Source organism: Otolemur garnettii, unplaced genomic scaffold, assembly GCF_000181295.1.
Source record: "Otolemur garnettii isolate 467f Iridium unplaced genomic scaffold, OtoGar3 scaffold00100, whole genome shotgun sequence".
NCBI lineage: Eukaryota > Metazoa > Chordata > Mammalia > Primates > Galagidae > Otolemur > Otolemur garnettii.
The window spans coordinates 6,590,851-6,601,933 of NW_003852495.1; the positions used below are offsets into that span (position 1 = coordinate 6,590,851).

General features: G+C 39.8%; 2 protein-coding genes across 3 annotated transcripts in view; one reads left to right on the forward strand and one right to left on the reverse strand.

The window, feature by feature from the left end:
• LOC105887653 (zinc finger protein 570) overlaps nt 1-2,532 on the forward strand; it is a 24,677-nt gene extending 22,145 nt beyond the window's left edge. For both annotated transcript variants that reach the window (XM_012809200.2, XM_023516913.1), the window contains exon 5: nt 1,069-2,532. In XM_012809200.2, coding sequence (XP_012664654.1) covers nt 1,069-2,423 — 1,355 coding nt within the window. In that variant the 3' untranslated portion in view covers nt 2,424-2,532. The remainder of the gene's footprint in view (nt 1-1,068) is intronic.
• Nucleotides 1-11,083, reverse strand: part of LOC100946545 (zinc finger protein 569) — a 100,067-nt gene that overhangs the window by 47,028 nt on the left and 41,956 nt on the right. The window lies entirely within an intron of this gene.

Consider the following 11,083-nt stretch of genomic DNA (forward strand, 5'->3'; position numbering starts at 1 on the left):
CCGGGCTGGGGATTCAAACCCGCCACCTTAGGTGTATGTGGCTGGCGCCTTAGCGGCTTGAGCCACAGGTGCCGAGCCAAGTGTTAGTAACTTATTAATGGTCCCCAGCTTTAGCTCTGCCAGTACTCCTCATATATTCCCTTCCCCCCCCCTTTTTTTTTGAGTACTTAGTGCCTTCTAAATACCATAAAATTTACTTGTTTATCATTTATTTTCGGTATCTTCAAAGAAAATAAGATCTATGAAAGTAAGGACCTGTGTTTTATAAAATGCAAGCACTTAGAACAGTATCTGGCACAAGGTAAATATTTTTTCAATGAATGCTCTTGAATGCTCTTCAATGAAGTCTCTATCAAAATGGAGACCATTTTAGTATGTATATTATTAATACAGGCATAAAATTATAACTGAGTCCAGCCACATCCATAATTCCTTCTTGCCCTGATACTTACCTTACTGATTTTCTTATAATTCTTTTTTTTGAGACAGAGCCTCAAGCTGTCGCCCTGGGTAGAGTGCTGTGGCATCACAGCTCACAGCAACCTCCATCTCCTGGGCTTAAGTGATTCTCTTGCCTCAGCCTCCTAAGTAGATGGGACTACAGGTGCCCGCCACAGCACTCAGCTATTTTTTGGTTGTAGTTGTTGTTGTTTGGCAGGCCCAGGCTGGATTCGAACCTGCCAACTCTGATGTATGTGGCTGGCACCTTAGCAGCTTGAGCTACAGGTGCCAAGTCGATTTTCTTATAATTCTAATAATTTCTTCTCAAGTTTCTGTATGACCTTTCAGTTTCAGTTTCTCTTCTTGCACACTTCAAAACTACAAAGGTGTTATTGTGGGTTGTTTTTACTATTAAGTTCACATATTTTACTTTATAAATGTACTTTCTTTTTTTTTTTTTTTTTGCATTTTTTAGCCAGGGCTGGGTTTGAACCCACCACCTCCAGCATATGGGGCCGGCGCCTTACTCCTTTGAGCCACAGGCACTGCCCATATAAATGTACTTTCATAAATATACTTCCTGGTACTTAATAGAGGAGACATTTTTTTCGTATTGCTACTTTTCAGGCTGGGAACCTATAAGTGAAACTGAAGAATTGGCCCCAAAGCAGGACCCTTTAGAAGAACAATCCCGGAAAATAATAGAAAAACTTACAAGTTATGGCCTTGAGTACTCCAGTTTGAGAGAAGAGTGGAAATATGAGGGCCATTTTGAGAGGCGACCAGGGAATCAGAAGACATGTTTCAAGGAAGAGATAATCACTCGTGAAGAAGCCATTGTTAATGAAAGAGAACAAGAATATAACAAATCCTGGGGAAGTTTTCATCAAAACATACTACTGCATACACAACAGATTATCCCCAAAGAGGAGAAAGTAGATAAACATGACATACATAAGAAAAGCTTTAAAAAGACTTTAATGGCCATTAAGCCTAAGAGTGTCTGTGTAGAGAAGAAACTTTTAAAATGTAATGACTGTGAAAAGGTCTTCAGCCAGAGTTCATCCCTTACTCTTCATCAAAGAATTCATACTGGAGAGAAACCCTATAAATGTGTGGAATGTGGGAAAGCTTTCAGCCAGAGATCAAATCTTGTTCAACATCAGAGGATTCATACCGGAGAGAAACCCTATGAATGTAAAGAATGTAGGAAAGCCTTTAGTCAGAATGCACATCTAGTTCAACATCTGAGAGTTCATACTGGAGAAAAACCTTATGAATGTAAGGTCTGTAGGAAAGCCTTCAGCCAGTTTGCCTACCTTGCTCAACATCAGAGAGTTCATACTGGAGAGAAACCCTATGAATGTATTGAATGTGGGAAAGCCTTTAGCAATAGATCATCCATTGCTCAACACCAGAGAGTTCATACTGGAGAAAAACCTTATGAATGTAATGTCTGTGGGAAAGCATTTAGCCTTCGTGCATACCTTACTGTACATCAAAGAATACATACTGGGGAGAGACCCTATGAGTGTAAGGAATGTGGGAAGGCCTTCAGCCAGAACTCACACCTTGCTCAACATCAGAGAATTCATACTGGAGAAAAACCTTATAAATGTCAGGAATGTAGGAAAGCATTTAGCCAGATTGCTTACCTTGCTCAACATCAAAGAGTTCATACTGGAGAGAAACCCTATGAATGTGTTAAATGTGGAAAGGCTTTTAGCAATGACTCATCCCTTACCCAACATCAGAGAGTTCATACTGGAGAAAAACCTTATGAATGTAATGTTTGTGGAAAGGCTTTTAGTTACTGTGGATCCCTTGCCCAGCATCAGCGAATTCATACTGGCGAGAGACCTTATGAATGTAAGGAATGCAAGAAAACCTTCAGACAGCATGCACACCTTGCTCATCATCAGAGAATTCACATTGGCGAGTCGCTGTCACCACCCAATCCTGTCAATCACCAAGTCCTGTAGATCCTATCTTCTAAATATTTCTGGAATTTATGCTCTTTTCTATAGTTAATGTTGTCACTCTAGTTTATGATTCATCTCACTTAAATTACTGATACAGCTTTCTAACAGGTCTTCCTGTATCCATTTTTGCTGCCTTTAAATCCATTTCGTACAATGCACTCCCAACTGATCTTTATAAAGTATGATAATATGTTATTACTTCCATATAAAACTTTTTTGCTTGCTGCTGTTCTCAGACTAACATCCACAGTCTTTAGAATTGTTGATGAGGCGCTCCAAATGTGGTTCTTATATACCAGTCAGCCTTATTTTATTCCAGTTTCCTTCTCTGGGCACTAGCCGCTTCCCAGTATTGAGAGCTAGACTCTGAAGATCAGAGCTCTACCACTGCTATGGCATTTTGTGACTTTGAGCAACTTGGTTGACTTCCCTAAACCTAAGGGTTTTCTTTAATTCTTAAAATAGGGATAATAAAGGATACTGTGCTGTGGACATGTGACTATTAAATGAAATAGTGTCTGCTGTAGATTGATGCATATTAAATGAGAAATTTGCATGTAAAGTACTTCATATTGTGAACTATAGCAGATATTCAGTAAATAATAATAGCTAACATGGATAGAATGCCTGTTATCCACCAGGCTCCGTTCTATATAATCAACATGTATTGACTCATTTACTCCTCTCAGCTAAAACAAGATTCTTTATTGGATAAGGGAAAGCATCCCTGGGAAGCACCAGATCAAAATTGGGAAAACCTAAACATTTTAGAACCATAAATGGGAGTCTTTGCACTCTAGGTGAGTAATTGATGTAGATGTAGATAGTAGAACTGTAACACTTGTTACCAGCATTAGGAAGTTTCTGAAGAGAATGTGAATTGGTTAAACCAATTAAAATAAGGAAAGCATAATCCCCTGGGAAGAATGCAGAACTCATATTTAGATCAAGGAAAGATTAGACCACAATTAAATTTTAAAAACCCAATTAACATAGAAATACATAAGGTTCCATAAAAAGGTATCAGACCCATATAATCATATGAGTGAATTCAGATAATTTTGAAAGTATGTAAATTGTTCCATGCTACAGAAAAGAATGTAGTTTCTGAGATTTTTTATCCAGTGTTTGTATAACTGAACTCAAAAGGGGATTGAGGTAGGAAAGCTACAAGTATAGGCTTTCATTCATTCATTCAGTGAATATTGCCAGATGGCACCAGACACTCAGTGGGTCAATATTCACTGAATGAATGAAACCTTATATCTAGTATGAGGTAGCAAAACAAGCAGTACAAAAACTGCATTCTCATGGAGTTTAAGTCCAGAGGCTGAGAAAGTTATATTAATAAAATATAAAATAATAGGTTTTCTAAACCCCTAAAACTGAAGCACAACAAAATAAACATAGGAGCATTATATAGCTTTGTCTGAAGAGACTGAAGACAGTAAGTTGGCAATTCTTCCTAATTCACAAGTTCACTGCAATTCCAGCCAAAATTATTCAATGGACCTTTTTGACCTTGAATTTCACAAGTTTGTTCTGAAATTTGTTTATAGATTCTTAAGAACAGCAAAAAAATTAATAAAATCTTGGGGCGGCATCTGTGGCTTGAGTAGGGCGCTGGCCCCATATGCCAGAGGTGGTGGGTTCAAACCCAGCCCCAGCCAAAAAAAAAAAAAAATTACTAAAATCTAATGTATTTGTAGAAAGTTTACATATAATGATGGTTCTCACCAGTAGAAAGGTTGGATTTGGGTGTATTAGAATAACTGTATGCATCACTAAAAGGAAGAGAAGTGTAACATAAAAACAATAAACTATTTTCAAAATTGTGACACTGGCAAAAGCACCATAGTACCAATTACTGAAAAGACATGGAACAGTAGAAACATTCATATTATGCTATGGGAAGTGGTCATATTCATCATACTTTTATTTTTAAATAAAATACTCTTATTTTTTTTCATTATTTATTTATTTATTTATTTATTTTAGAGACAGGGTCTCATTATCTTGCCCAGACTGCCGTGCAGTAGCATGATCATAGCTCACTGTAGCCTCAAACTTCTGGGCTTCAGGCAATCCTCCTGCCTCAGCCTCTCAAGTAGCTTGTGCTACAAGTATACAGCATCATCCCCAGCTAATTTTTAAAGATATTCTGTCTTGTATATTGCCCAGGCTGATCTTGTACTCCTGGTTTCAAGCAATCCTTTAGCCTCAGCGTTCCAAAGTGCTGGGATTACAGGCTTGAGCCACCACACCCAACCCTGTATTCATTCTTTGACCCAGCAATTCTACACTTAAAACTCTACACCAGGCATCCTCAAACTACATCCCGTGGGCCACACGTGGCCCACCTAGGACATTTATCCGGCCTGCCGGGTGTTTTTGCCACTGCTGCCTGTCCTGCTTAGCAGCCGACTTGTCCCGGAGCCTGCAGTCCGGCCCTCCAAAGGTCTGAGGGACAGTGAACTGGCACCCTGTTTAAAAAGTTTGAGGACCCCTGCTCTACGCAGTCTCTTCTCATATTTCAGAGAGATGCACATGATGGTCTACTGCAGCATTGTTAGTGAGAATGAAAATTTGAAAATTTTCTAAACTTAGTCTGAATATAAGCTAGAATGCAAACTAAAATGAATAACTAGAAATACTTCTACCAACATAGGTAAGGCTCAAAAATCGTATTAATGAAATTGAGGTAAAGAGTATTTTGTATGATATAGTACCACTTATTTATATAAAGTTTGAAAACAAGCCAATCAATGTTATGTGTATTTTCCATTGCTAGATACTTCATAGAATGGAAAAGCATTCCTGAAAAGAATTGTCAAGTTTAAAACAGTGGTGACCTGTAGGAAGGAAGAAAAATGAGATTGGGAAAGGATACAAAGGAAATTACCTTTAATTATTTATTTGTCTTAAAAATAAGCCAACATTGTATGGCCAGTTCTTATGATTTGATAAAAGCTGGTTGTATGTATATGGGTCAGTTCTTATTCTCTGTATCTTTCTGTATATTTATTTTATAATTAAAGAAAAACTACACGTAAATGATGTTTGCTTTCCCAGTTATTGCCTTACTATGCCCAGGGTTATCACTGATGGTCCCTCATTCATCATTTTCTTCAGAAAGAAGATCATAAGATCTATTTCCAGAGGCAAAACTGTTAACAATTTTAAAACTATCTTTCCATGTTTGATTATTTTCAAAATGACTTTTCGTGGTAAGAGTTTTATAAGCCTGTTTAATTTCCCCATAATCATTGCCAGCCCCCCTTCCATATGCACCATGATTTATTAATATTCTATTACTTCCAAACTAAGAGTCTAGAATTTTTGCGGGCCAATTACTGTCCTTTCTGAATTAGTTTTTCCCAGTTGTTGAAGATAATTATACCTTCCTCTTATTACATGAATTTGTTATAATGTTAAATTCATAGTATTTAATATTAGCTATTATTTCATAAAATGAACTGGGGGTATAAAAGGGACCTGGAGAAGGGAAATGCTATGAGGCCATTATAATAGAAATAGGGTAGATAGAAATTTACTTCAGGTAGGTTATATACAAGAAAAAAGATACACAATAATACTAGATTAAAAGATGTATGCCTTAATTAACTTAGTCACTGGTTATAATCAATATTGAACAGAATTTTTGATAGTTTAAAATGTATTATGTTTTTCTGATTTACAAGTCAAATGGAAAATTAGCAATTAGGAATATCAAACTGTCTACCACTGTCTGAACTTTAGGGAGGCCTCAGACCTACATACTTGAATGATTGAAAATATCAACAGGAAACAGGATGGCAGAATAAAGGAAAGTGCTTGTCTACCACACACCAACAGAGTGAAACACCTTCCCCTAACTCAGTAAATTCCATTTGGATGTGGGGTATAACCTTTTTAACATGCCTCTTGGTTCAGTTTGCTAGTATTTTGTTGAGGATCTTTTTGTCTATATTGATCTATAGTCATAGGAATTTTGGCCTGTAGTTTTTGTTTCTTGTAGTGTCTATGGCTTGATGTCTTGAAAGTGTTGCTTCCTCTTAGATTTTTTGGAAGAACTGGGGAGTATTTGTGTTAATTCTTTAAATGGATGGTAGAATTTACCAATGAAATGATTTGATTCTGGTTTTTTTTTTCTTTTTTTTCTTGAGAGGTTTTTTTTTTGGTTTGTTTGTTTATTTCTTTGAGACAGAATCTCACTTTGTCACCTGGTAAAGTGCCATGATGTCACAGCTCACAGCAACCTCAAACTCTTTGGCTTGCTTAAGCGATTCTCTTGCCTCAGCCTCCCAAGTAGTTGGGACTACAGGCGCCTGCCTGGCTATTTGTTGTTGTTGTTGTTGTCATTTTTAGCAGGCCCAGGCTAGGTTTGAACTCGCCAGCCCCAGTGTATGTGGCTAGTGCCCTAACCACTGAGCTATGGGCGCTGAGCTGATTTTCCATTTCTTCTTGAGTTGGTTTTTGTAGTTTGTTTCTAGGAGTTTTCACATTTTATTAATATTATCAAATTTGTTGGCTTTCATTTGTTCATAGTATTCTCTTAAAATCCTTTATATTTCTGCAAAATTAGTAGTAATGCCTCCATTTTCATTCTGAATTTAGTAACCTGAGTCTTCTTTTTTTTCTATAGGCTATGTAGTGCAAAGAATGTAGATTTTGTTGATATTTTTAAAGAACTACTGGGATTGATGAGTTTATTTTCTTTATTCTCTATTTTGCTTATCTCTGCTTTAATCTTTGTTCTTTTCCTTCTGACAACTTTGAGTTTTTCTTTTTCTAGTTCCATGTGGTATAAAGTTAGGTTATTGATTTCAGATCTTTTTCCTTTATTAACATAGGCATCTGGTAAGTATAAATTTTCCTCCTCCTACTACTTTCACTGCATCTATAAATTTTGGTATTTTTTAAATTGTTGTTTTCATTTAATCTTAATATATTTTATAATTTATTTTGTGAATTTGTGTTTGATCCATTGATTGTTTAAGGGTATGTTATTTAATTTCTGCATATTTTCCAACCCATTTTCCTTTTTTTTTTGAGACAGATTCTCACTCTATCATCCTGGGTAGAGTGCTGTGGTGTCATACCATAACTCACAGCAACCTCGAACTCTTGGGTTCATACATCTTCTTGCCTCAGCCTCCGTAGGTCCCTCAGTCCCTACTAGCAGCTGGGACTACAGGCACCCACCACAAGCCAGGCTAGTTTTTCTATTTTTAGTAGAGACCGTCTACCTCTTGTTCAGGTACAAGCAATCCTGAACTCAAGCAATCCACCTGCCTCAGCTTCCCAGAGTGCTAAGATTATAGGTGTGAGCCACTGTGACAGGCCCAATTTTCCTTCTGATGGTTTCTAGTTTCATTCTACTCTGCTCACTGCATTACATTTTGCTTTATGTTCTCATTTTTATTTATCTCCAGGTGTTTTTTGTTCTTTTTTGAGACAGAGTCTCACTATGTCACCCTCAGTAGAGTCCCGTAGTATCACAGCTCACAGCAACCTCAAACTCTTGGGTTTAAGTGATTCTCTTGCCTTAGCCTCCCATGTAGCTGGGACTATAGGTGCCTGCCACAACACCTGGCTAGTTTTTTGTTGCAGTTGTTGTTTAGCAGGCCTGGTCTGGGCTCGAACCCACCAGCCTTGGTACATGTGGCCAGTGCCTTACTCACTGAGCTACGGGTATTAAGCCTGTATTTTCTGTTTTAATTCTGATTTCTTTAACCCATTGGTTAAGTGTGTATTTAATGTCCGTATATTTTGAATTTTCCAGTTTTTCTGTTATTTCTAGTTTCATTCTATTGTGATCGGTAAAGATACTTGGTATGTTTTCAGTCTTTTAAACATTGGTAAGAATTTTTTTGTATTTTATGGCCTAACATACAATCCATCCTGGAGAACGTTCCAGTGAACTGAGAAAAAATGAGTACTTTGCTGTGATAGCCTCCCTCAGTTCTGCATCTCTCCTGGTGATCTTGTCCTTTTTGTTTGGTATGGGAAGAAATGGGGTGAGAGTCTGCAGAAAGGAGAGGAAGCCAATCTGGGGACCAAAGAGTTTAAGTAAAGAACTGAAGTGGGGTGTAAACTAGAGTTAGACTGCTCCCTACTGGTTTAATCTTGACAAAGGGAAGGGTGACCCCGAAAGACAAATCTTGAATGTAGCCAACCCCAGACCACTTGCCATTGCGGGTTATGAAATTATTGAGATGTTAGAGAATGTTTAAATTGAAAGCACCATTTTCAGGCCATGGAGTGAGACGTCCCAGTGGCATGTCTCAAGCAGGAATGGAGTGGCAATTACCCATGATGTGTAAGGTGAGAGAGAAGATGAATGGGATAGAAGCTCACCAGGGGGAAGGCAGAAATCCCGTGGGGTCTACCACCAGAAAGAGACCTGATTGGTTCCTTTCAAAGGATGGTGTGCGGGGGACATGGGGTTTGGGGTAGGGGAATATGGACCAGTGTCTTAGATCTCAGAGGTAGTCTCGACTTAGCACTTGAGCTTGCAGCATAGAAGACAGACAAGCGGACAAACTGAATGAGATTCCTGAAAAAGCCCTTTTCTCCAACTTACTAAGTCCTAGTGAATTCGTCATTCAAAGGAACATGACAAGGGTCAGGGTAGTCTCAGGACTGGTCTCGCTGCCTCCTTTCTGAGTTTTCTGCACCATGAAAGGTGGAAAGGTGCCACAAAGAAAAGGCTGAGTAGGCTCGGCGCCTATAGCTCAACCAGCTAAGGCGCCAGCCACATACACCTAAGGTGGTGGGTTCGAATCCCCAGCCCGGACCCGCCAAACAACAATGATGGCTGCAACCAAAAAATAGCCGGGCGTTGTGGCAGGCGCCTGTGGTCCCAGCTACTTGGGAGGCGGAGGCAAGAGACTCGCTTGAGCCCGGGAGTTGGAGGTTGCTGTGAGCTGTAATGCCACGGCACTCTACCCAGGGGGACAGCTTGAGGCTCTGTCTCAAAAAAAAAAAAAAAAAAAAAGAAAAGGCTGAGTAGAGTTAACAGCAGAGATTTATTAAGAGTGTCTGCTGAGAAAATGACATGAAGGCTGTGTTGAGCAGTTTGATGGAAGTATTTCAGATTGCATGTGAAAACCCCACGCTGTACCCCAGAAGTGCATTAATGTACATAGTTACCATTCAATAAAAAAAAAAAAAAAAGAGTGTCTGAAAGCAGGTGGGCTGCCACCAAAAATGAAAAATGGTAACAGCCTGAGTTAGGGTACGGGGCCTCTTTTATATGGGGTTGAGTCCTGTTTGATGAACATTCTTGAGCCATTCAGGAGGTGATGTTTGTGTAATTCAAGGGGTGGTGGGTGTGTCAGCCATAACTCAGGAACTCCAAGTATGGTATAAAAGACCAAAGATCCATCCACTGGAGGCCTTGTAGGAGTTTGGAGGGTTATCTGCTGTAAATCTTCTACATTGTAGAAGGAATGTTTCACAGAAACAAAAGAAATATTGTGAGTCCTATCCTTTTTTTTGCAACAGAGTCTCAAGCTGTCTGCCCTGGGTAGAGTGCCTTGGTATCATAGTTTATAGCAACCTCCAACTCTCGGACTTAAGTGATTCTCTTGCCTCCACCTCCCAAGTAACTGGGACTACAGGCGCCTGCCACAATGCCTTTTTTTTTTTGGTTGGAGTTGTCATTGTTGTTTGACAGGCTGGAGCTGGTTTCAGACCCGCCAGCTCAGGTGTATGTGGCTGGTGCCTTAGCCGCTTGAGCCACAGGTGCCGAGCCACACAGTGGTGGTTTCTGTTTGGGCTTTTTTAGGCCTGGACAAATGGTTGGCTGCCTCTGAAAGGCAAGGATAGGAAGCTCCTCTACATCCCAAGGTGGGGACCTTTCCCCAACAACAAAACCTCTCGAAGAGTCACTTTAGACTGGCAGGAGAGGCACAAACAGGAGTCAAAGAGTTGCTCATGGCCTTGCCTTGTGGCTCATGCCTATAATCCTACCATTCTGGAAGGCCAAGGCAGGTGGGTTGCTTGAGCTCAGGAGTTCCAGACCCATCTCTACTAAAAATAGAAAAATAAGCCCAACATTGTGGCAGGTGCCTGTATTCCCAACTTCTCGGGAGGCGAAGGCAAGAAGCCTTGAACCCAAGAGTTTGAGGTTGCTGTAAGCTACAATGACGCCATGGAACTCTACCCGGAGCAACGGAGTGAGACTGTGTCTCCAAGAAAAAGAAAAAAGCTATTTTCATAGGACAAGGCAATCATTTCTAGAGATGTTCCAGTGCCTGGAATGTGCACATTACATCAAGTGGTATTTAAGGAAGGACTGTGGAGAATGCTATAGATACACCACTACTTTGGGCATTCGGTGCTGGCTTCTTACTGCGTGCACCTTCAGACCCAACTTGAGACCTGCTCATGGGGTAAGCTGGCAGTGCTTTAAGGCCCCCTGAGTAGCCTTTGAACAATGAAGAAAGGGAGATGGTGTATAAATACCTCAGTCTCATGGGCTGGCCAGTTGTGACAACTTGGAGGTGGTTTCTATACAATCTAGACTGGGGGCTTAGTCTCAGAGTTCCCTCATAAGACTGAGCCCCCAGTGCTCACAGGGGTAACTGCTCATTGAGTCTGTATTGGTTTACATCCCCCCTCTGTCTCACTTCTCCATCCCCCCCTTTTTTTTT